The sequence below is a fragment of the Rhinopithecus roxellana genome, chromosome 6 (genome assembly GCF_007565055.1).
Source record: "Rhinopithecus roxellana isolate Shanxi Qingling chromosome 6, ASM756505v1, whole genome shotgun sequence".
NCBI classification, from domain to species: domain Eukaryota; kingdom Metazoa; phylum Chordata; class Mammalia; order Primates; family Cercopithecidae; genus Rhinopithecus; species Rhinopithecus roxellana.
Window position 1 is genome coordinate 114547323 of NC_044554.1, and position 27983 is coordinate 114575305.

The window sequence follows — 27983 nt, forward strand, 5'->3', positions numbered from 1 at the left end:
GTAAGAGATTTGAAAATCCCACTTTTTAATAATGGATAGAACATCTAGGCAGAAAATCAGTAAGAAAACAGCTGACTCAATAACATAAAATAAATGGACCTCATAGACACATACAGAACTTTCCACACAATAGCAACAACAAACATTGTTCAGGACAGACGATGTTAGGTCATGAAACAATTCTTAATACATTTAAGAAAATTTAAATTATATCAAGTATCTCCTCAGACTACAATGGAATGACACTAGAATTCAACGAAAGAAAATGGAAAAGTCACAAAAATGTGGAAACTAAATAATATACCTTTGAACAATCATTGGATAAAAGATGAAATCAAAAACATTTTCAAAAATACCCTGAATCAAACAAAGAAGACAACACAAGTTACCAAAACATATGGATGTAGCAAAAACTGTACTAAGAGGGAAATGTATAGCAATCAATGCCTACAATGAAAAAGAAAAAAGATCTCAGTTAAACAACCTAACTTTATAATCCAAGGAATTAGAAAAGAACAAACTAAACCCAAAGTTAGCAGAAGAAAGAAAATAATAAAGCCTGACGCAGAAATAAATTAATTAGAAAATATAAAAACATTAGAAGTATCAACAAAAGAGTTGGATTTTTTAAAAGATAAAAGTGACAAAACCCTTAGCTGGACTAAGTCAAAGAGAAGTCAGAAATAACTAAAATAAGAAATAGAAATAGAGATTTCCAACAAATGACACAAATAAAAAAGATCATCAAGGACTATTATGAACCATTACATGCTAACAAATTGGATAACCCAAAACAAACAAATTCCTAGAAACATACAATCTGCCCAGACTAAATTCAGAAGAAATAGAAAACCTGAGCAAACTAATAAACAGGAAGATTGAGTAATCAAAACTTTCCAGCAAAGAAAAGCCCAGAACCAGATGGCTTCAAAAGGTAAATATGAGCAGACAATTCAAAGAAAAATTAATATGAACTCTTCCTAAATTGTTCCAAAAACAGAAGAGGAAAGTAAACTTCCAAACTCATTTTACAAGGCCAGCATCACCCTGATTCCAAAGCCAATAAAAAGGCAACACAAGTAAAGAAAACTACAGGGCAGTATTCCCAATGAACACAGATAGATGCAAAACTCCTCAATACAATGCTAGCTAACTCCTCAATACATTAACTCAACAACACATTAACAGGATCATACACCCTAGTCAAATGGGGCCAATTTATTGCTGGGATGAAAGTATGGTTCAGCATATGAAGGTCAATCAATGTGATATACCACACTAGCAGAATGAAAGACAAAACCACAAGATTAGCTTAGTAGATATAGAAAAGAGCAACTGACAAAATTCAATATACTTTCATGATAAAAACTCCAAACAAAACAGGTAAAGAAGGAATTTATCTCACCATAATAGAGGCATTTTTTTTAAGAGACAGAATCTCACTCTGTCACCCAGGCTAGAGTGCAGAGCCTCAGCCTCCTGGGAAATGATCTTTCCCACCTCAGCCTCCCAGGTAGTTGGGACTATAGGCACATGCCACCATGCCAGGCTAATTTTTGTATTTTTTGCAGAGACAGGGTCTCATTTTGTTGCCCAGGCTGGTCTTGAACTCCTGGACTCAAGCTATCCACCCACCTCGACCTTGCAAAGCGCTGGGATTACATGCATGAGCCACTGCGCCCGGTCAAGACAACAGATATTTGTAGAAACCCACAGCTAACATTATAATCAATGGGAAGAAACTGAAAGCTTCTAAGATCTGGAAGAAGGCAAGGATGCCCACTCTTGCCACTGCTATTCCACATAGTACTGGAAGTCCTAGTCAAAGCAATTAGGTTAGAAAAACATTAAAAATCCATCCAAATAGGCAGAAAAAAAGTAAAATTATCTATATATGCATGTGAAATGATCATACAGGTAGAAAATCTTAAGGACTCCATCAAACAAAACTTTTAGAATAAATGAATTCAGTAAAATCACAGGTTACAAAATCAACATAAAAAATTAGTGGAATTTCTATACACTAAGAATGGACTATCCAAAAAAGAAATTAACAAAATAATTCTACTTGCAATAGCATCAAAAATGTTATAATAAATATACTTGACAACTTAGATGAAATAAACAAATTCATTAAAAGACACTAACAAAGCTCACTAAAGAAGACCTAAACAAAACAAAACTACAAAGAGAAATTTTTTAAAAGACTTTTAAAAGACTCAATATTGTAAAGATGTTAATCCTTTCCAACATGTTTATAGATTCAATACAATCCCAGTGAAAATCCTAGCAGATGTGGTGGCTCATGCCAGTAATCCCAGCCCTTTGAGAGGCTGAGGCAAGAAAATCACTTGAAGCAGGAGTTGGAGATCAGCCTGGGCAACACAGTAAGAGCCAAAGACTACACAAAATTTAAAAATTAGATGGCCGTGGTGGTGAATGCCTGTAGTCCTAACTACTTAGGAGGCTTACGCAGGAGGATCGCTTGACATCACGAGGTTGTGGCCACAATGACCTAAAATCATACCACTCCACTCCAGCCTGGGTGACAGAACAAGACTTTGTCTCCAAAACAAACAAATGGTATTAGTCTGTTCTCACACTGCTATAAAGAAATACTTCAGACTGGGTAATTTATAAAAGGTTTAACTGACTCATGATTCCATGGGCTGTAGAGGAAACATGATGCTGGCATCTGCAGTTTCTGGGGAGGTCTAAGGAAACCTTCAATCATGGAAAGAGAAGGGGAAACAGGCACATCTTACACGGCAGGAGCCGGAGCAAGGGGTCGGGGGAGGTGCCAGACACTTGCAGACAACCAGGTCTCACAATAACTCACCACTGCCATGACAGCAGCACCAAGGGGGATGGTGTTAAACCATGAGAAACCGCCCCCAAAATCCAGTCACCTCCCATCAGACCTCACCTCCAACACTGGGGATCACAACTGAACATGAGATCTGAGTGAGGACATAGATCCAAACCATATCACACACACACACACACAATTTTTTAAAAAGCTAAACAACTTATACTGCCTGATGTCAACTTTTATGATTAATCTATCATAATCCAGACAGTGTAGTACTGATGTAAAGAAAAAAAGACACTGATGGAAAAAAAAGTGGGGCGGGGGAGAGAGCCCAGAAACAGAATCACATTCACACATATGTGGACAACTGATTTTTCAATGAAAATCCAAAGGTAATGCAGTGGAAAATGAATAAACTTTTCAAGCAATGGTGCTGGAATAACTGGTAACCAGTATGGAAAAAGAAAAACCTCCAATCTATATGTCATACTTTATTCAAAAATTAACTCAAAGTGAGTCATGGGCCAAAGCACAGAAACTAAACATATAAAACTTCTAGAAGAAAACATACAGGACAGTCTTTGTGATCTTGGGTTAGAGAAAGATTTAGTAGATTATGACATCAAAAGCACAATCTATAAAAGAAAATTTAATACATTTGACTTCATCAAAATTAAGAATATCTGCTTGTTCAAAGATATTGTTAGGAGAATGAAAAGACAGGTCACTGAATGGAAGAAATATTTACAAGTCACATGTTTTGATAAAGAACTTTAACCAAGAATATGTGAACAGCACTCAAAGTTAAAGAATAAGAAAATAAATCCAATCTTCAAAATTATCAAAAGATCTTAATAGACACTTTGCCAAAGAAAACATACAACAGTTTATCGGTCCATTTTCATGATGCTGATAAAGACATACCCGAGACTGGGAAGAAAAACAGGTTTAATGGAATCACAGTTCCACATGGCTGGGAAAGCCTCACAATCATGGCGGAGGGTGAAAGGCACTTCTCACATAGCAGCAGCAAGACAGAATGGAAGCTTGTGCTGGGAAGCTCCCCTTCTTCAAACCATCAAATCTTGTGAGACTTACTCACTATCACAAGAACAGCATGGGAAAGACCTGTTCCCATTATTAAATGACCTCCCACTGAATCCCTCCCACAGCATGTGAGAATTCAAGATGAAATTCGATTGGGGATACAACCAAACCATATTATTCTGCCCCGACCCCTCAAAAATCTCATGTCCTCTCATTTCAAAACCAATCATGCTTTCCCAACAGTCTCCCAAAGTCTTAACTCATTTCAGCATTAACTCAAAAGTCCACAGTCCAAAGACTCATCTGAGACACAGCAAGTCCCTTCTGCCTATGAGCCTGCAAAATCAAAAGCAAGTTAGCTACTTCCTAGATACAATGGGGATACAGGCACTGGGTAAATATGGTTGTTCCAAACGAGAGAAATTGGCCAAGACAAAGATGGTACAGGCCACACACAAGTCCAAAATCCGGCAGGGCAGTCAAATCTTAAAGCTCAAAAACGATCACCTTTGACTCCATGTCTCGCACCCAGGTCATGGTGATGCAAGAGGTGGGTTTCCATGGGCTTGGGCAGCTCCACCCCTGTGGCTTTGCAGGGTATAGCCTCCCTCCCAGCTGCTTTCACAGGCTGGTATTGGCTTTTCCAGGCGCACAGCACAAGCTGTCAGCAGATCTACCATTCTGGGGTCTAGAAGATGGTGGCCCTCTTCTCACAGCTCCACTAGGCAGTGCCCCAGTAGGGACTCTGTGTGGGAGTTCCGACCCCACATTTTCATTCTGCACTGCCCTAGCAGAGGTTCTCCATGAGAGCCCCGCCCCTGCAGCAAACTTCTGCCTGGGCACCCAGGTGTTTCCATACATTTTCTGAAATCTAGGTGGAGTCCCCAAACCTCAATTCTTGACTTCTGTGCACCACAAGATCAACACCACATGAAGAATGCCAAAGCTTGGTGCTTCCACCCTCTGAAGCAACAGCCCGAGCTGTACCCTGGCCCTTTAGTCACGGCTGTAGCAGCTGGGATGCAGGGCACCAAGTCCCTAGACTGCACACAGCAGAGGGACCCTGGGTCCAGCGCATGAAACCACTTTTTCCTCCTAAACCTCCCAGCCTGTGATGAGAGGGGCTGCCGCAAAGGTTTCTGACATGCCCTGGAGACACCTTCCCCATTGTCTTGGTGATTAACATTCAGCTCCTCATTACTTACACAAATTTCTGCAGCTGGCTTGAATTTCTCCTTAGAAAATGGAATCTTCTTTTCTATTGCATTGTCAGGCTGCAAATTTTCCAAACTTTTACACTGTTTCCCTTTTAAAACTGAATGCCTTCATGTTTTAAATGTTTTATGTTTAAATGTTTAACGTTTTAAAACTGAACAGCACTCAAGTCACCTCTTGAATGCTTTGCTGCTTGGAAATTTCTCCCACCAGATACCCTAAATCAACTCTCTCAAGTTCAAAGTTCCACAAATCTCTAGGGCAGGGGCAAAATGTCACCAGTCTCTTTGCTAAAACACAACAAGAATCATCTTTGCTCCAGTTCCCAAAAAGTTCCTCATCCCCACCTGAGACCACCTCAGCCCGGACTTTATTGTCCATACTGCTATCAGCATTTTGGGTAAAACCATTCAACAAGTCTCTAGGAAGTTCCAAACTTTACCACACTTTCCTTTCTTCTTCTGAGCCCTCCACACTGCTCCAACCTCTGCCTGTTACCCAGTTCTAGAGTCGCTTCCATATTTTCGGGCATCTTTTCAGCAGCGCCCCATTCTACTGTTATTAATTTACTGTATTAGTCTGTTTTCACGCTGCTGACAAAGACATACCCGACACTGGGAAGCAAAATAGGTTTAATGATTAGGTTCATGGTTCCATGTGGCTGGGGTGGCCTCATAATCACAGTGGAAGGTGAAAGGCACTTCTTACATGGCAGCAGCAAGAGAGAATGAGAGCTTGTGCAGGGAAACTCCCCTTTTCAAAACCATCAGATCTCATGAGACTTATTCATTATTGTGAGAACAGCAAAGGAAACGCCTGCCTCCATGATTCAATTACCTCCCACTAGATCCCTCCCACAACATGTGGGAATTCAAGGTGAGATTTGGGTGGGGACACAGCCACACCATATCAAATGGCAAATAATCACATGAGTTATCAGAGAAATGCAAATTATGTATTCCCTGCCTAGATATTTATCCAAGAGAAATGAAAGCATACATCCATATCAACAGAAAGTTGATATGACTGTTCAAGCTGCTTTATTTATAATAGTCAAAAGTTGTAAACAACTCAAATGTCTTCCAATGGGTGAATGGATAAACAAATTGTGATACATACATAGAATTTTTATTTTTCAACAATAAGAAATGAACTATTCATACACACATCATCATAGATGCATCTTAAATATGATGAGTAGAAGAAATCAGGTAAATGGTACATATTGTATGATTTCATATATATAAAGTTCTAGGAAGTGTGAACTAATTTACAGTTATACAAAGAAGGTCAGGCACATGTATGAGAATGGCCAAAATCCAGAACACGGACAACACCATATGCTGGTGAGGACGTGGAGCAACAGTAACTCTCATTCTATGCTGGCAGGAATGTAAAATGGTACAACCAATTTTTTCAAAAATGTAATTTTAAGTTCTGGGATACATGTGCAGGACGTGCAGGTTTGTTATCATGTGCTATGGTGGTGTGCCGCACCTATCAATCCATCACCCAGGTGTTAGGCCCCACATGCTTGTTTATCCTGATGCTCTCCCTCCCCCGCCAAGCCCCATTGTGTGTTGTTCCCCTCCCTGTGTCCATGTATCGTCATTGTTCAGTTCCCACTTATAAGTGAGAACATGCAGTGTTTGGTTTTCTGTTCCTGTGTTAGTTTGCTGAGGATAATGACTTCCATCTCCACCCATATTCCTGCAAAAGACATGATCTCATTCCTTTTTAAGCCTGCATAGTATTCCATGGTCTATATGTACCACATTTTCTTTATCTAGTCTATCACAGATGGGCCATTTGGGTTGATTCCACGTCTTTGCTATTGTGAATAGTGCTACAATGCACATATGTGTGCATGTGTCTTTATCACTGATTTTTACTCCTTTGGGTATATACTCAGTAATGAGACTGCTGGGTCAAGTGGTATTTCTGGTTCTAGGTCTTTCGGGAATTGCCACACTGTCTTCCACGATGGCTGAACTAATTTACATTCCCAATAACAGTGTGAAAGTGTTCCTATTTCTCCACTACCTCACCAGCATCTGTTGTTTCCTGACTTTTTAATAATTGCCCTTCTGACTGGGATGATATGGCATCTCACTGTGGTTCTGATTTGCATTTCTCTAATGCTCAGTGATGTTGAGCTTTTTTTCGTATGTTTCTTGGCCACATAAATGCCTTCTTTTGAGAAGTGTCTGTTCACGTCCTTTGCCCACTTTTTAATGAGGTTTGTTTTTTCTTGTAAATTTATCTAAGTTCATTGTAGATTCTGGACATTAGACCTTTGTTAGATAGATAGACTGCAAAAATTTTCTCCCATTCTGTAGGCTGTCTGTTCACTCTGATGATAGTTTCTTTTGCTGACCCAACCAATTTAGAAGACACTTTGACAGCTAAATTTTCTTTTTTCATCTCTTAATATTTTTACTTCTTTTTCACATCTCAGCAGCAGCAGAGAAATTTTTTTTAAAAAGAAAACTAAACATAGTCTTACCATATGATCCAAGAATCATGCTTTTTGGTATCTACCCCAAGGAGTTGAAATCTTATGTCCACACAAAAACTTGCACATGAATATCTACAGAAGCTTTATTCACAACTGCCAAAATCTGGAAGCAACCAAGATGTATTTCAGTAGGTAAATGGATAAACTTGGCATAAGAAGCTTCCTGAAAAGGAAAAGCCAAATTCTGTAAAAGGAAAACAGGCAGCCCATGTGACCTGGGGCCAAAAATGGGGAATGAATCCCCCATATGGGAGAGGGTGAGTGAGTGTCCTTCTGGGGTCCACTTTCCCTGGGGAACTGTACAATCCAGGCCATTGGAGAGCACCTTGACTCTCTCAATCTCAGAATCGCACTTAAGGAGCAGCCGGGAAACCATGAGAAGAAACTGCTCCAGGATGTGTCCCATGCAATGTCTCAGACCCACGCAGCTACAGTAAGATGCCATTCTTGATCTTAGCTGTTCAACTGTGTATGGACCTGGAAATCAGCAGCACTAATCACTGGAGTTAGGGGGACTTGGGCTGGGGTTTGCAGAAATGAGGCTTGAGTAGGGGAAGAACTCCTGCAGCCAGAATTGAGAAATGAGCATGACCTGGGATCCAGCCCAACTGGCACAGGAACCAGGCTGTCTCCTAAGACCTAAGCAGGGGGAGAGCTGCCTCAGAGGCCAGGCTGGGGGCTGGGTGGCATCTCCCACTGCCCTAAGCTGAGTGGCAGACTGGATGCAAACTTCCAGGACTGACTAGATATCTGGGTTGGCTGCCACAGTCGGAACAAGGGAGGGAGCACGCCGCCAGAACAAGGATAGGAGAGGGACACAAATCCCATGTCTGTTGGCCACAACTGTGGCTGCTTGGGCTGTCCCTCCTTCCCTAGGCTGAGACCTTGGCATAGTGGTGGCCACCCCTCACCCAAGCATTTTCCCAGGGGCTTGGGGGCTGCCCCACTACCCTTGTTGGGACTTGTGCATACAATCACCATGGGGACCTGAGGACAACTGCCCAGTCCAGCTCTGCCTGGGCTCTGCCCCACGCCTCTCCAAGGTGAGGTATGGCATCCAGGCTCCTGAGTCTTCCATTACCCAATCTGCCACCTGAGACACCCAAGTACTTCTCCCATGGAAAAGAGGTTGGGCACAAATCCTATTGTACCCACTGTAGCTGGTTCTAACCTGTAAACATCACCTACTGACCTAGAGGTCAATCTGCAAAGCCCATTGCCACAACTTCTAACACAAGAGCAAAGTGCTTGGAAACTAGAAGATCATTGCACAACCAATGCTACCACAGTGACCCATGCCAGCCTGGGTCACCAGGGGGTTGAGGGCCCACTCACCCATTCAGCATACCACAACTACAACCAGCAGCCAGGAAAGCTACACAGAGGCCCAGGAAATAGCCTGGAACTGCCAACACAGGCGCCAGAATACACTGCCCCATGGCACAAGGACAGACATGCTTAGCCCACCACTGCTACCACTGAAACCTGAAAAGGGATCCATCAGGTACTCCAGTCTCCAGTACAACTTCACAACAGCCACCACCAATAACTGCACCATTACACACCAATAAACCCACAGCTACCACAAAGGCTATATACAGCCAAAGAAATCAAACAGCGTTTTTACCACTGCACATCCTGAAGCAAAGCCAAACAGCCCTACCTACCCAAACACATCATGGTCACATAGTCAAGAAAAAAAGCCCCCTCCCAATGAAAGTAAATTAAAAAATAAGCGGCAACTGTTGCTCTGGATGTGCAGAAATCAATGTAAAGACACAAAAAGCCTGAAAAAGCCGAGGCAATATGACACCCTCAAAGGAAAACAATAGTTCTCCAGCAATAGATCCTAACTGAAAAAAAAAACCTCAAAATGCCAGATTAAAACTCAAAATTACTAATTTCAAAGAAGCTCAATGAGATGTAAGAGAAACCTGAAAACCAGTACAAAGAAATCAGAAAATCAATATAGGATGTGAATAGGAAGTTTACTAAGGAGACAGATACATTTTTAAAAACCCAGAAATTCTGAAACAGAAAAAAATCATATAGGGAAGTACAAAAAACAATCAAAAGCCTCAACAATAGACCAACAGAAGAAAGAATCTCAGAACGTGAAGACAGGTCTTTTGAAATAATCCAGGCAGACAAAAATAAAGAAAAAGGAACAAAAAAGAATGAAGCCTTGGAGATGTCTGAGACTACATAAAAACCTAATGCACAAATTATCAGTATTCCTGAGGGGGAAGAAAGATCAAAAACTTTAGAAAATATATCTAATAAAATAAATGGTGAAAACATCCCAAGTATAGCAAGAGATACAGACATCCAAATATAGGAGGTCCAGTGGTCCCTGAAAAATACACTCCACAAAGGACTTCACCACAGCATACTATAATCGGATTGTCAAAAGTCAAAGTGAAAGAATTCTAAGATTAGTAAGAGAAAAGTAATGGCAGACTTTTCAGCAAAAATCTTATAGGCCAGAAAAGAATGGGAGGGTATATTCAAAGCACTAAAAGAAAATGCCTGCCCCTGGGCATAGTGGCTCACATCTGTAATCCCAGCACTTTGGGATGTCAAGGTGGGTGGGTGGCTTAAGCCCAGGAGTTTGAGACCAGCCTGGGCAACATGGTAAGACCCCCATCTCTATAAAAAATACAAAAGTTAGCTGGGCGTGGTAGCATGTGCCTGTGGTCCCAGCTACTTGGGAGGCTGAGGCGGAAGGATTGTTTGAGCCTGGGAGGCGGAGGTTGCAGTGAGCCGTGATCATGCCACTGCACTCCAGTCCTGGGAAACACAGTGAGACTCTGTAGCAAAAAGAAAAGAAAAAAGCCTGCCATTGAAGAATTCTATTTTCAGAAAAATTAAGCTTCATACATGAAGGAGAGATAAAGTCTTTTGCAGACAAGCAATGCTGAAATAATTCATTTCCACTATACAGATCCTGTAAGAAATGCTCAAAGTCCTAAATGTGGAAACAAAGGAAGACATCCACCATCATGAAAACACATGAAAGTATAAAACTCACAGTAAAACAATCACACAAAGGAGGAAGAGAAGGGAATCCAACGGCAATACTACAGAATTCCACCAAACCACAAAGAGAAATAGAGAAAAATAATGGGTGCAGCACACCAACATGGCACATGTATACATATGTAATAAACCTGCACGTTGTGCACAGGTACCCAAGAACTTAAAGTATAATTTTAAATATATATATATTTATATATATTTAAAATATATATCTATATCTATATCTATATATCTATATCTATATATAGATATATAGATATAGATATAGATATAGATATAGATATAGAGAGAGAGAGAGAGAGAAATTAAAATTATGGCCAGATGCAGTGACTCATGCCTGTAATCCCAGCATTTTGGGAGGCCAAGGCAGGAGGATCACAAGGTTAAGAGATCAAGACCATCCTGACAAACATGGTGAAACCCCACCTCTACTAAAAATACACACACACAAAATTAGCTGAGTATGGTGGCACGCGCCTGTAGTTCCAGCTACTTAGGAGGCTGAGGCAGGAGAATCACTTGAACCCAGGGGGAGGAGGTTGCAGTGAGCTGAGATCGCGCCATTGCACTCCAGCCTAGGCAACAGAGCGAGACTCTGTATAAAAAAAAAAATTAAAATTAAAAACAAAAAAAAACTAGAAAATGAAAAATATGACAGGAACAAAACCTCGCATATCGTTATTAACCTTGAATATAAATGGATTAAATTCTCCTCTTAAAAGATACAGATTGGTGGAATGGATAGAGAAAAACATGATCCAACCATACGCTGCTCACAAGAAATCCATCTTACCTATGAAGACACAGTCTCAAAGTAAAGATACTCCACACAAACAAAAAAACACTCGAGACCAGGAGTAGTTATACTTACACCAGATAAAACAGACTTTAAATCAAAAACAGTTAAAAAAAAAAAAAGATAACAAAGATCATTATATAATGACAAAGGGACCTATTCAGCAAGAGGATATAACAATATATCCTAATATACACGCAGCCAACAGCACCCAGATTCATAAAACAAATATTACTACACCTAAAGAAAGAGACAGACAGCAATGAAATACTGGTGGTGGACTTCAACACACTATTCATAGCTTATCGAGAAAGAAAATCAGCAAAGAAACACTGTACTTGGTGCAATGGACCTAAAACACATTTACAGAATATTCTGTTCAAGTGCAGAATTTATGTTCTTCTCATCAGCACATAAAACGTTCTCCAAGATAAACCATACGTTAAAACACAAAACAAGTCTCAACAAATTTTTAAAAATCAAAAATTTTCATGTATCAATACCAAGAAATCAACACCAAGAAATCAATACCAAGAAGAATTTCAGAAAATATACAAGTACACAGAAATTAACAACATGCCTCTGAACGACCATTGGGTCAAAGAAGAAATTAAGTCAGAAGTTTAAAAAAATTTTTTTGAAACAAATGAAAATGAAAATGCAACATACCAAAACTTGTGGGATACAGCAAAAACGGTGCTAGGAGAGAAGTTTATGACATCAAGTGACTACATGAAAGATCCAAATTAACAACCTAAGGTCACACCTCAAGGAACTACAAAAGTAACAAACCAAGTCCAAAATCAGTAGAAGAAAAGAAATAACAAAGATCAGGGCAGAACCAAAAAATAAAATAAAATAGAATAAAATAAAGACCAAAAAACAGTACAAAGGATCAGGAAAACAAAAAGTTGGTTCTTCAAGAAGATAAATAAAATTGATAAACCAACTGCTAGAGTAACAAGAAAAAAAAAGAGACAATCCAAATAAAATCAGAAATGAAAAAGGAAACATTACAACTGATACCACAGAAATACAAAAGATCATCAGAGAATATTATAAACAACTATATATTCACAAACTAGAAAACCTAGAATTCCTGGAAACATACAACCTCTCAAGATTGAACCAGGAAGAAATAAAAAACCCAAGCAGACCAATAATGAGTAGCAAGATTGAATCGGTTTAAAAAGTCTCTCAACAAAGAAAAGCCCAGGACCAGATGGATTCACAGCTGAATTCTACCAAATGTACAAAGATAAACTAATACCAATCCTCCTGAAACTGTTCCCAAAAATTGAGAAGGGTATTCTTCCTAATTCATTCTATGAACCCCAAATCACCCGGATACCCAAACAGACAAGAACACTACAGACCAATATCCCTGATAAACACAGATGCAAAAACCCTCAATGAAATATTAGCAAACTGAATCCAACGGCACATCAAAAAGATAATGCACCATGACCAAGTGGGTTTTACACCAGGGGTGTAAGGATGGTTCAACATACACAGTCAGTAAATGTGATACATCACATTAACAGAATTAAGGGCAAAAACCACATGATCATCTCCAAAGATGCAGAAAAAGCATGTGATAACATTCAGCATCTCTTCACAATGAAATCCCTCCACACATTAGGCATGCAAAAGCATACCTCAAAATAATAAAGATCATATCCAACAGTCTCACAGCCAACACATAAGAACTGGAAAAAGACAAGGATGTCGATTTTCATCACTCCTACTCAACACAGCACTGACAGTTCTAGCCAGAGCAATCAGGCAAGAGAAAGAAACAAAAGGCACCCAAATTGGTAAAGAGGAAGTTAAGTTATCCCTGTTCATTCATGATATGATCTTCTATTTAGAAAAACCTAATGATTCCCCCCACAAAAAAACTCTTAGATTTGATAAATTCAGTAAAGTTTCAGGATACAAAATCAATGTACAAAAAACAGTTGCATTTCTATACCAAAAAGGAAAAAAAAAAAAAAAAAAAAAAACATACTATCTAGCTGAGAAGGAAATAAAGGTGGCAATTCCATTTACAATAGCCAGAAAAAAAAAATGGAGGAAGATGGCAGATAATGTGCAGTTCCCGCTCGGAAGGACAGAACAGTGTGCGGAGACTCACACCGTGAACTTTTGCTCCAAGAACCATTGTAGAATGTACCAGGAAAACTGAAAGAATTCACGAATCCTTTGCAAGAAGCAGCATACCACTGCAAATTCCATGAGACACAGGCAAAAAACTGAGTTCCCAGTGTGTGAGGTGGGGAAAACCTGCCTCTGAACACACATCCTCACTGTGGTAGCTGAAAATCCAGATAATGGGAAAAGGATTTAACCTTACTTAGAGGTGAAATAGATTTAGGGAGCCACACAAAAAATCAAAGTAGCATCATGGCAGGAAGAGCCCTGTAGGCACTCCCAGTCTCCAGCTCAAGCCCAGGGAAGCCATCCGTGACTATATCTCACAGGGGCCCTTGAGGAAGGCAGCCAGCGGAATTAGGGTGGGGTCACAGGATGAAAGAAGCTTCCAACTGAAATCTGTAATAATTTTGACTGGGCACAAATTTTCTTGAGCAGAATTTCTTGAGCAGAATCTGGTGGGGGGGGCAGGGTGCAAATGGGAACTGCTGCAGATACGAGCGTAGAAGCCACCTCCAACAGTGCGGGCAGATGGGGAAGGGCAAAGCCCCCATGCTTGCTTTCTCAGTGGGGAAGCTTATGGCCTGGGGCAAGGTCTGAGGTAGGCACTGCAGAAGAGAGACCAGCCTTGCCAACTGTGTGGGAGCTGGATGAGGCCTTTCACTACTGGCTCTCCCCTATTTCCCTGGCAAACTATATAACACAGCACAGGTGGCCACAATCCCCTCTGGAACAAAACCTCATTGGCCTGAGAACCACCCCCCAACAACCATGGTGGCTGCAGCAAGCCCTGCCCAGGGAGAATCAGAACCCAGATCCACCTAACCTTGCCCCCAGCTGATGGTATTTCTCTACCTACCCTGGTAGCTGAACACAAAAGACATAAATTCTTGGGAGCTTTATGGCCCCACCCATCGCCTGAGAAACCAGAATACTTACCCTGGCCAACCTGAGGCAAGCTTAGATACCTCTACTACTATGGCAGCTGGCACTCTCTTGAAAGCGAGGTCAACCAACCGGCCAACCAACTCAGGCCATTACAGCAACTCATGACAGAATAACCCTGCTCCCAGGAAGGAGAAAACAAAAGCTAATTCCACTGCCTGCAACATTCTGGCTAACCAGAGGTCCTGAGTTTCTCCACATGACACTTTCACTCCTGCCATAACCAGCATTTGAGAAAGTCAGCATACTAAACATATCTACAACCAAGAACTCTCACAAAGTCTCCATTACTCCCTTGCCAACCCCACCAAAGCAGATGCTGGTATCCACAGCTAGGAGACCTGAAGACAGACCACATCATAAGACTCTTTGCAGGCATTCCCCAGCCCTGGTCTAGAGCCTGGTAGCCCTACTGGTGGCTAGGCCCAGAAGAACAGTAACAATTACTGCAGGCTGGCTCTTAGGAAGCCCCATCCCTAGGGGAAGGGGAAGAACACCGTATCAAGGGATCACCCAGTGGAACAAAAGAATCTGAACAGCCAGCCTTGAGTTCCAGACCTTTCCAATGAACTAGTCTCCCGCATGAAAAGGAACCAAAAAAGTAATTCTGGTAATATAACAAAACAGGGTTCTATAACATCCCCAGAAGATCACACTAGCTCCCTAGGAATGGATCCAAACCAAGAAGAAATCTCTGAATTGCCAGATAAAGAATTCAGAAGGTTGATTATTAAGCTACTCAAGGAGATACAAGAGAAAGGTGAAAACCAATTTAAAGAAACTTTAACAATACAGAATATGGATGAAAAATTCTTCAGAGAAATAGGTATCATAAAGAAAAAACAACCACAACTTCTGGAAATGAAAAACACACTTAGAGAAATACCAAATGCACTGGAAAGTTTCAACAGTAGACTGGACAAGTAAAAGAAAGAACTTCAGAGTTCAAAATCAAGGTTTTCAAATTAACCTAATTGGACAAAGAAAAAAGAATTTTAAAAAATGAACAAAGCTTCCAAGAAATTTGGGATTATGCTAAATGATCAAACCTAAGAATAATTAGTGTTCTTGAGGAAGAAGAGAAATCTAAAAGTTTGGAAAACTTATTTGAGAGAATAACTGAGGAAAACTTCCTGACCTTGCTAGAGATATAAACGTCCAAATACAAGAAGCTCAAAGAACACTTGGGAAATTCATCACAAAATGATCATCACCCAAGCACACAGTCATCAGGTTATCTAAAGTCAAAATGAAGGAAAGAATCTTAGGAGGTATGAAACAAAAGCATCAGGTAACCTATGAAGGAAAACCTATTAGATTAACAGATTTTTCAGCAGAAACCTTAAAAGCCAGAAAGGATTGGGGTCCTTATCTGTAGCCCTCCTGAAACAAAATAATTGTCAGCAAGCATTTTGTATCCAGCAAAAAAGCTTCATAAATGAAGGAGAAAAACAAAGAAATATCCAGGAGAATATTTAGCCAAGGAGATGAAAGATATCTCAAAAAAAAAAAAAAACTACAAGCCGGGCACAGTGGCTCATGCCTGTAATCCCAGCAATTTGGGAGGCCAATGCGGGCAGATCATGAGGTCAGGAGATCGAGACCATCCTAGCTAACATGGTGGAACCCCCCTCTCTACTAAAAATACAAAAAATTAGCCGGGTTTGGTGGCACGCACCTGTAGTCTCAGCTACTTGCGAGGCTGAGGCAGCAGAATCGCTTGAACCCGGGAGATGGAGGTTTGCAGTGAGTCAAGATTGCACCACTACATTCCAGCCTGGACGATAGAGTGAGATTCTGTCTCAAAAAAACAAACAAACAAACAAACTACAAAAAACACTAATGAAAGAAATTGTGGATAACACAAACAAATGGAAAAACATCCCATGCTCATGAATCAGAAGTATTAATATTGTTAAAACGACCACACTACTGCAATCTATAGATTCAATGCAATCCCTACCAAAATACCAATGTCATTTTTCACATAACTAAAAAAACCACCCTAAAATGTATATGGAACCAAAAAAACAGTATGAATAGCCAAAGCAACCCTAAGGAAAAAGAACAACGCTGGAGGCATCAACTTACCTAACTTCAAATTATACTACAGGGATACAGTAACCAAAAGAGTATGGTACTGGTATAAAAACAGATACAAGTATCAATGGAACAGAATGGAGAACCCAAAAATAAAGCCACATATTTACTGCCAACTGATCTTTGACAAAGCTGACAAAAACATACACTGAAAAAAGGATACCCTTTTCAATAAAAGGTGTTGGGAAAATTGGATTGCTATATGCAGATAAAATAAACTGGACCCCTATCTCTTGCCATATATATAAATCAACTCAAGATGGAGTAAAGACTTCAATGTAAGACCTGAAGTTATAAAAATACTAGAAGGAAACTTAGGAAAACTCTTCTGGACATTGGTCTAGGAAAAGAATTCATGACTTAAGACCTCGAAAGCACAGACAACTAAAGCAAAAATAAACAAATGGAACTTAATTAAACTAAAAGGCTGCTGCACAGCAAAATAATCAACAGAGTGAACAGATAACCTGCAGAATGGGAGAAAATGTTTGCAAATGATGCATCCAACAGAAGACTGATACCCAAAATTTACAAGGAATGCAAACAACTCAATAACTATTGCGGGATCTGGCCAGCAGCCCACAATGCAACGGGGCTCTCTCTTTGTTCCCAGGTGGATCGGCAGGTTGAGAAATAATAGACACACACAAGATAGTGAAAGCTGGGTCCAGGGGGGTCACCACCTTCTGGTCCCGTGGCGCCAACAATGCACTGGATATGCCAGCATTTATTATTAAGTTTAGTGAGGGCGGGGGTAGGTTAGTGAGGGATTTAGGGTCATTTGATTATGAGGTGAGATGGTCACATGGGGATGAAGTAAGAATTCTTTAACATAACATCTGTATGCACAAGTACAGTATACAGAGACAAGAATTTACAATATAGTGTGTGCATCAGTAATTTCTAACAGAGCCTTAAAACAGAAACACAGTCTTTCCATAACCTATGATTAGCAAGATATTAATCAGCAGTAACAGTTGCAGCAAACGCTGGTTACAAATAATTCATAGAAACAGGACGTGAAGTTAGACAACCGGTTAGACCAGAATTTCTCAGAAGGGAGTATGCCTTAACCCTAAAGAGGCCTAGAAGAGCTGCAGCAAGCTGAGGGCGTTTATAGCCCTATCTTATCCATATGGACAGGCGCCCTCCATGCATCTGTTTATAGACTCTCCACGAAGTTTGCATTCCATTCCCAGAGCTATGAACATCTGCTTTTCTGGGATAGGAATCTTGGTGATGTGAAACCTCCCTGACTGCACGTCCATTCATAGGCTTTCTGCAGGGCGAAGCATATCACACACGGTTGGCTCATTCTGGCAGCCCAACCTGGCATTGTCTTTACACAATCCTGCATGCAGTTTTGTATTTACAATAATCAGGAGCATTTCATCTTTTATTCCATAACAATAGTTTTCGGGGGTCTCCCTACAAACAACAACAACAAAAATGACTTCATTAAAAAGTGAGCAAAGGACACACTTGAAAAAGCGGGCAAAAGACAGACTTCGAAAGAAGTCATACAAATGGCCAACTAGCATATGAAACCATGTCCCACATCACTAATCAGAGAAATGCAAACTAAAACCACTATGTGATACCATCTTACAACAGTCAGAATGGCTACTCGTAAAAAGTACAAAAACAACAAATGTTGGAGAGGATGCAGAAGAAAGGGAATACTTACATACAGTTGGTGGGAATGTAAATTATTACAACCTCTATGGAAAAACAGTATGGAGATTGCTCAAAGAACTGAACATAGAACTACCGTCTGATCCAGCAATCCCACTACTGGGTATCTACCCAAAGGAAGAGAAATCATTCTATCAAAAAGATGCCTGCACTCATATGTGTACAGCAGCACTGATCACAATAGCAAAGATATGGAATCAGCCTGAGTGCCAATCAATGGATGACTGGATAAAGAAAATGTGGTATATATACACAATGGAATATAATCCAGCCAGAGCCAAGAATGAAACCACGTATTTCACAACAACATGGGTGGAATCATCATCTTAAGTGAAACAAGTCAGATACAAATGCAGAAAGACAAGTGCTGTATGTTCTCACTTATAGATGGGAGCTAAATAACGCATTCACATGGATGGAGGGTGCAGAGTGATAGAAAATGAAGACTGAAAAAGGCGATGGGGTAGGAGGGAGGCTGGATGATGAGAAATTATGTAATGGGTATAGTGTACATTATTCAAGTGACAGACACCCAAAGCCCTGACTACACTATGACACAATCTATGCATCCAACAAAATTGCACTTGTACCCCCATAAATTTATATAAAAATAAACTGTGGTATATCCAGAGAGTTGAATCCTATTCAACATTAAAAATATATGAGCTATCAAGCCATGAAAAGATATAGAAGAACCCTAAATATACGTTAAATGAAAGCCTAGCTGAAAAGGCTATATACTGTGTGATTCCAACTATATGACATTCTGGGAAAGGTAAAACTACCGAGACAGTGAGATTAGTGGCTGCCAGGGGTCAGAGAGAGAGGGAGGGACAAACAGACAGGGCACAGAGGATTTTTAGGGCAGTAAAACTACTCTGCATGATGCCATAATGGTGGATATGGGACATTATACATTTGCCCAAACCCACAGAACGTACAACACCAGGAATAAACCCTCATGTAAACTCTGGACTCTGGGTGATAATGTGTCAATGGAGGTTCATCAACTGTAACAAATGTGCCCCTCTGGTGGGAGATGTTGGCAACAGGGAAGGCTCTGCATGTGGGGGATAGGAGGTACATGTGATATCTCTGCACTTTTCTCTCAATTTAGCTGTGAACCTAAAACTGCTCTAAAAAACTTGTCTCAAAAAAAAAAACAAAAGGCAAGTGAGTGGCTGCCTGGAGATGATGGTGGACAGGGGAACACGAGTGAAGTCCGAGGCAAGAAATGTTTGGGGGTGATGAATATGTTCACTATCTTGATGGCAGTGGTGGTTTTACAGGTGTATGTACAAGTCAAAACGTATAAAATGGTCACTTTAAACGTGCAGTTTGTTGTATGTCAATTATACCTCAATAAAGCTGTTAAAATGTATTTATTAGACTTCAGACTATATACCCAATACCATGCATTAATATATTAATGTATGGCTGTACCAATTATTTATTTAGACACTCTATATTTTCTGTATTTGTTTTTGTGTTATAAGTTAAATTTTTAAAGAATTTTTGAAGTCCCTACCATATTCCTACATTGTACTGTGTATATACTACAGAAGCTACAAAATAAGTATGTAAGACATTTATTCCCTTCACGGTATTGACAGCCTTCCTAGGAAGACAAGACTTTTTAAACAATGCAATATTTCCAGTATGGCCGACTGTCTATATACAGTTAAGCGAAATGGGAAGCAAGAGTAAGCCTCCCACCACATTTGTGTGCTAAACGTTGTGTGGCAGGCCATCCCTTTCTTCAAGGAGCATACAGCTTTATGCAGGAAAAGAAAAGCCATTAGGATATAATGTGATAAGCGAATTGGCAGATAAATGGAGAACTGCACCGAGTGTTATGAGAGTGCTCGGGAGATGCCTCACTGGCAAATTTCACTTGTGGAGTTCATGGCTGAGCTGAGTCTTGAATGACATGTTAGGTTTTGATGGAGAACAGCTGGTGAAGAAAATTACTCACAGTAAACAAAGCAATGTGTTCAAATGCACAGAAGGCACAGCAGACATACTTTGTTTCTAACACACCTGAAGACTATGTCTTTATTAATAATGGCTCAGAATGTGAGGTTTGGAATGGCAAGAGATACAGACAGGAGTCAGGTATAGATCTTATGTGTTACCTTAAGGAAACTGTACAGTATTTGAATGACAAACGTCTTTGCAGCATTTGGAGCAGAGAGATGACAAGATCACACTTTCACTGGGCATGTGTATGTGTGGTGGGGATTGAACTAGCCCTTAAATAACAAGTAGACTCTGAATGGAGAGAAGGGACAGAGGAGGTGCCCCAGGTTAGGACTCCACACACCAGAAAGGCGACTTTCAAAGGTTCTTCCACTTGATCCCTCTTCCCTCATCGAGCGCATGGCACTGAGAAGGCAAATGCAAACACGTAAAGGCTGACTTACTAAAAACAATCAGGCCCTGGCATTAGATTGCCACGCCAAGGAAACAGAGAAGAGGACAAATATTTACTGATTATCTACGGAGTAAAATCCTTACAAAAAAATTACCTTTTCTTTTTTTTTTTTGAGACAGAGTCTCGCTCTGTCACCCAGGCTGGAGTGCAGTGGTGCAATCTCAGGTCACTGCAGTCTCTGCCACCCAGGTTCAAGTGATTCTCCTGCCTCATCCTCCCAAGTAGCTGGGATTACAGGCACACACCACCACACTTGGCTAATTTTTGTATTTTTAGTAGAGATGGAGTTTCACCATGTTGGCCAGGCTGGTCTCGAACTACTGGCATCAAGTGACCTGCCCGCTTCAGCCTCCCAAAGTGCTGGGATTACAGGCGTGAGCCACCGCGCCCAGCCAAAAAATAACTTATTGAAGTGAAATTCACATAACATAAAATTAACCATTTAAAAATAAACAGTTCAAGGGCTTTGGGTGTATTCCAAAGAAATCCACTTTCTGTCTAGGGATTTTCCTATTCTGGACGTTTCACAGAAACGGAATCGTACAATATATCAGCATAATGTTTTCAAGGTCCATTCATGTTGTAGTACGTACCCATTTAGTTATGTTTTTTCTTTTTTAATTGTGATAAAATACACACAACATGAAACTGACCGATTTAACCATTCCTAAGTGTACAGTTCAGTGACAGGAAGTATATTCACCATCAGCACTATCCATCCCCAGAATTCTCTTCATCCTAAAAAATGAATAATCTATACTCATTAAACAAGAACTCCCATTCCTCCTCACCCTAGTTCCTGGCAACTCATGAAATGAACTACTCTAGATCCCTCTTACAAGTGGAATTACACTTATAAAGAGGTGCCTTTTTGTGACTGGCTTATTTCACTTAGATGCCATTCCTTCCTATAGCTGAATATTCCATTATTGTTTATGTACCAAAATCAGATTATCCATTCATCCAATGATGGACACATTGGTTGTTTCCACCTCTTGGTTATTGTTGTAATGGTCTTTTAAAATATTAATAGTAAAACCAAAATACCTGGTCAGAAAAGCTTAGAATATGGAAATAAAGACCACCAGGGCAAAAGCAAGACAAATGGAGTATCTTAGTTCATCTACCCTAGAACACAATATACATGTGTTCTATGTATATTGCCAACATGGTGGCACCCACTGACATCAAAATTCTTATTGACATCAAAAATACTTATTAACTAGATGCTGTGAAAAATAAAAACACGCAGAAAATATAGTCTCGTCCTTTAAAGAACATCAAGTTTCATGAGAAAGTCAATACAGATAGGTACGTATAATACAAGGTTGAAAGTGCAAGACTCTGAGACACCTTCATGTGTGATGCAGGATCTGTCTCTGCCTCAGAGAATAAAAAAGATTTGGATAGATAGAGAAAGGCGAATGGGAGAAGGCTATGGGAACAATGGGAACCAAAGCTTAAAGATGGAAAACTGTATTTGCAAATACTGAATCAATTTTAGTCATGAGGATTTACATGCAACAATTTCATTTTGTTCTAATCTGGAGGCAATTTAAATTTAGTCATCCAGAACTAGAGTATGTGAACTTCAACAAACTAAAATCCAATGAAAGAGAATTATAATTAGAGTCCAAGAAAGAACTGCATGTGCTAATTTTCAAAGAAGTGCACAACTAAGCCCTCCAGTGTGGATGGTAACTAGCTGCGATCTTCCTGAGGAAAGGTTTCCAGAGATGGGTCTCCAGGGTATGGCTCAGTCACACTTTCTCACTTGGAAAACTAAATACGTGCTTATTTCTTTTGGTTTGGTTTGATGTCTTCTTTCTCCATCCTTCTCAAAGACAAAGACATCCGCTCAGAATCTACTTCACGAACACTTCTCATAAAAAAATACGAAAATCACATATTCAGCTCTCTGCTTTTTATGCTATATAAGTCTGACTCTTTTCACTCTTTAAAAAGGAAAATGAGAAGAAAGAGGTAGATGTGAAGCCAGGTACGGTGGTTCACATCTATAATCCCAACGCTTTGGGAGGCCTACAGGGAGGATCACTTGAGCCCAGGAGTTCAAGACCAGCCCAGGTAGTAGAGTGAGACCCCATCTCCACAAAAAATTAAAAAGTTAGCTGGGCATGGTGGTGGGCACCTGTTTTCCCAACTACTCGAGAGGCTGGGGTGGGAGGATCACTTGAGCCCAGAAGGTGGAGGCTGCAGTGAGCCATGAACGACTGTGCCAATGAACTCCAGCCTGGACAATAGAGCTAAATCTTGTTTCAGAAAAAAGAGGTAGATGTGAGAAATATTACCAAGATGAAAGCGAGTACTGCTATGAGGTACTGGCGCAGAAGGTGGAAGCATTTACTGTAAGTCTCAAGTTTCTGGTTTGACCACTTGGATAGACAGTGTCCCAGAGACTGAAAGGAAATATAGGAGAGAGAGAAATGACAGGTTCTGTTTTAGAAATGACCAGTGTGGGGTGGCAGGAGGACACCCATAAGTAGCACAGAGCTAGACTTCTCTGTTTTAGCTTAGGGTGAGTTGTGGTTTGGAGGTCTCGATCTGTGGGCAAGTGAATGGGTGGCAGTTGAGGAGCAGTAAAAGGCACAGCTAAGGAGTGGCCAGAGAAGGAGGAGGGAAAAAGAGAGGAGCAGTGACCAGAAATGAAGACAGACAAAATTTGGGGGGTGAAATTACGAACAGTAAATGCCACGGAGAAATTAAAAACAGAATTCATAGAATTAGTCAGTTACAAGGTCACTGGCAAACATTTAATTATCTCTTTCTGTAACTCTCTTTTGGTTTGAAATTAATGTTGAGGTGACTGAGATCTGATAAAGGAAATTAATTGAAAACATCTTCTTCTTTTAACTCCCTCTAGGCAGCACATGAAGTTAAGAGTCATCAGAAAGAAGGAGAATGCCAACAAAAGAATTAGAAACAAAGTAATACTCAGGTGAGATTTTTAAATTTTCTACAAAGTGCACATATATACATGCAAACACACATATACATATGCACAGGAAAAGGTGTGAAAAGCTGTAATCCAAAGACATTTCTGGAAACTTGGAAGAGGAGATTGGAATTAGAAGTGGTGGCCAGATCTCTAATTTTTAGTATTCTTTATCAGGACTATTTATTTATGCATTCCCTTATATTATTAAAAATTAAAAATACAATTTCCTACAAATGAGATAATCTGTTCATCTATCTCAGAAATGACTGTGCATATGTATTATTAAGAATACTCAGCATGGCTAGGCACGGTGGCTCACACCTGTAATCTCAGCACTTTTGGAGGCCAGGGCGGGTGGATCACTTGAGGTCTGGAGTTCGAGACCAGCCTGGGCAATAGGGCATAACCCCGTCTCTACTAAAAATACAAAAATTAGCCAGGCATGGCGGCAGGTGCCTGTAATCCCAACTACTTGGGAGGCTGAGGCAGGAGAATTGTTTTATCCCAGGAGGCAGAGGTTACAGTGAGCCGAGATCGCACCACTGCACTTTGACCTGGGCAATGGAGCAAGACTCCATCTCAAAAAAAAAAAAAAAGGATTAAAGAAAAAAAAATACTCAGCAAGGCCAGGCACGTGGCTCCCACCTGTAATCTCAGCACTTTAGGAGGCCGAGGCAGGTGGATCACTTGAGCCTAGGAATTTGAGGCAAGCCTGGGCAACATGGCAAAACCCCATCTCTACAAAAAATACAAAAAATTAGCCAGGTATCGTGGCGCATGACTGTAGTCCCAGCTACTCAGGAGACTGAGGTGGGAGGACTGCTTGAGCTCAGGAAGTTGAGGCTGCAGTGAGCTATGATTGCACCACTGCACTCCAGCCTGGTTAACAGAATGAGGCTCTGTTTCAGAATAGAAAAAAAAAAAAAGAATACTCAGATAGCTTAGAAGTCATTATTCTTAGGACAAATTAGACCTTTTCCATCGTTTGTCTAGTTTTAATTGTAACATTTTAATGTAACATTTTTCAAATTACCTCTTAAGGCTCCCTCCAGTTAAACGGTCCTAAAGGAAATTATTTTCCCTATGAAAATTATAACAAAGTCAATTTAAAGTAGCTGAATATCAACAGGTGACTAAATTTAGGTATGTGTGACCCACAGACATTTTCTCAGACAGGGCTGTGTGCCCTGAAAGAAGTGTACTGTCAAGAAACACATTTCGCAGATATCAGGAATATGAGTTTTTAGGGTGGGATCATGAGCTGCTCTCTTAACTGTTTTAGACATTTGGCACAAAATAGTTTTAGGAATTCTTTATTCTTAAAAATCTCAACGGCATATATAAGCTTATTGCTCAGATAGAACATTAATAATCAACCAAAAGTTAATTTGTGTTATTCATTTATTATTTTCTATAATATATCTGAATATAATAAAATCATATATACTTTTTGGTGAGGAATTTTCAATATAGAGATTGAAATTATTTTCATATCAATGTCATAATTAGGAATATATGATTTATACTTCCATTTCACATTCGTCATTGCTAAGCCTCTGTGAAAGCATTGTTTATTTCTGTTTCACAAGAGCCAGAGAAAGTTCAGGGTAAAGATAAACAGGGATTACCAAAACCCCAAATAAGGACCTCTCCAAAACAGACCAGTTATAAAACAAGGTCCCTTCATCAAGAAGCAAAAAATAATCTACTTTACCTCCTGTAAGATAATAGACTATATGGGACCCAGATGAGAAATAGGTGAAAATACTGAAAATAAATTCAAGCTGATTTGAAAGAGTAAGTGTTTTTGTTTTACTACCATAAGTACATTAAAAACAAATTGTATGTGGACCCTACATAACTTACAAGTTATAGAAAGAGCTTCCAAGATGAAAAATAACTGCAGAAAGAATTACAATATGGAAATTATTAAAAGCATTTCAAAAACTATCATTTGCATTTGAGAAAAATTTTCCTCTTTAAAGGAGAATTCAAATAAAGAATAACACAAAAAAGTCGACCTCTCAATTGTTTCATGATTAAGCATAATAAAGAACATATCAGCAATCACACAGAATCTATTCTTATAAAATTCATTGCAACATTTAAAATATTTTACTGCATAGAATTTTGGACATCTATAGATAATTAGTTTGATCTTGTTCTATTTTCACCTTGTTTGCAAACATCTCCTTTAATCACCCTCAGAGTCTATTAAACAACACAGTAAATTGTTTACTAAAAATACAGACATCAAATCTCCCCAAATTTTGGATTCTGAAAACTTAAGTATAAACAGGCAGCCAAACAATGTTTTGAAAAATATATTCATTTACATGGCATTACTTTTGCGGGGTTCTAATAAAAAATTTTAAGTACGGATTCTTTGTGTTTCCTATGAAAAATAAAACCATCATTCATACTAATTCAGTTTAACTAAGAATACATGGTCAAAATTTTTCTCACAACTTAATTCTCTGTGGCAAGTAATATGCTTATAAAATTTGCTCAGTGGTGATTTTCCAGTTAGTACCAAATTTTTCATTCAAATATAACAAACTATTTAAAAGGAATTATTTAATAAATATGTCATATGACACCATGCACTTAAACCTAAAGCCTGTGATGCAGCAACAATAACAGTGGGCAAATTTTTAAAAAGGAAACGTGTCCACTGAACACTTTCATTTTTGAAGCAAAAACATCACCAAATTATTTCTTTTATACTAGACTCCATGTATTTCAATTTACAATCAAATTTATACTCTTCACTAAAAAAAAAATGTTGAAATAATAGAGAAATTACATATATAGAGGTAAAATATGATTTTTCTTGTTATTGCATTTTTCATTTCATTGTAAGTGATGGAGCGCTGCTGGCTGATTTCACATAAGCAAAGGAGACCACACTAAGGTCAGGGTTTCCTTGAGAGAGGCGACAAGAAAGACTGAAAAATGCCACAGCTTGGAATCTGATTGCTTAAATACATCCTCTATTCTAGTCTTATAAGCTTTTCAGCTGGTAAATCAAAATCCTGTTATACACTAGGATAATATTCATGACAATTCTCTATATCTTATCTTCTTAAAATCAAAGACTCAATTCTAAAGGGTTAATAGAGGAATTACAAAGTAACTCTCTAGTTTGCATTTCCCATAATGCTAAAATAAAGCTTTTTCTTTTAGTCTAGAAATTTGCTTTTTTAATACTGTGAAAAGCCTCTATGAATCTGTTTAACGTATTTATTTCTTTTCATCTATTCAGTGCCACTGGGCATAACATGTAATGCAGTGCATGTTGATATTTTGCAAAGCACCACATGACTCACTGTACCCTAATGCACTCCATTAATCCTGTTTGGACAGCTGGGTCCAGGCATTTGTTAGCTGCATTTTAATTGTTCCATCTTTCTTTTTTTTCTTTTTATTTATCTCTATGGCAAACTACTCTGGAATTTAATTTGTTGGCCTTCAAAAAGTAAATTTTACCATTAGTTTGTTTTCTTTGTATTAAAACTATACTCAGCATGTAATTTTCTTCCATAAAATCAGTATATATTAACGATTAGCAATCAATCTTAAATAATAGTACAGTGAATGAGTTTCATACATATTAAAATGATAGGCTGGCTGAAATCGAACAGAAATTATTTAATAGACTCATAAATGATAACATTTAACATCAAATCAGGTTGCTAAAGAGCATACTTTTGGCATTTTCAAGATTCACATAAGCAGATGTCAAAACAATAACAAGTCCTATAAAGCAAACACAAAAGAAATAAGACTATTACACACACCAGTTTTTTATTCGCTTATGGAACAGTGGTCCCTTTACATTTATACTTTAATTTTGTTTTCTATTACAAACATGAAATCCTTTGTAAGAATTATGAAGATAACTACAAAGCTTCTACTTTCTTTGCACAGCCTGCATCCCTGATATCTGTAAGTCTTCAATAAATAATGGAGGCAATATGAGAGCTAATGCAAAAGCAACTCAAAGTTACCAGCAATTTTTGTTATGAGCAAGTAGCTAAAATTTAATGACCAAAATTTTCCAATCATTTGTGTGCACTCTTAAGTCAAAACCTAAGTCTAGAGAATTAGATAGAAATGATTAATGAAAATTTTTGTCTGATGTAGTATTTAGTGAAGAACTGAGAAAATGGTCTACGATAGCATTTTATAAAAGGCGACTAAAGGAAGACTTACTCAACTATTTCAATGACAAAGTGAAAATCTGTTTTTCTTTTAAAAGATTATCAAATT

The 27983-nt window shown here is 39.2% G+C and overlaps 1 protein-coding gene across 10 annotated transcripts in view; it reads right to left on the bottom strand.

The window, feature by feature from the left end:
- LMBR1 (limb development membrane protein 1) overlaps positions 1-27983 on the bottom strand; it is a 218309-nt gene that overhangs the window by 23708 nt on the left and 166618 nt on the right. The window contains exon 16 of one of the 10 annotated variants that reach the window (XM_030931965.1): positions 17970-18054. The exons of the other annotated variants lie outside the window; for them this stretch is intronic. Coding sequence (XP_030787825.1) covers positions 18023-18054 — 32 coding nt within the window. The 3' untranslated portion in view covers positions 17970-18022. Of the gene's footprint in view, positions 1-17969; positions 18055-27983 lie in introns of those variants that run through there. 10 annotated transcript variants of the gene reach the window in all.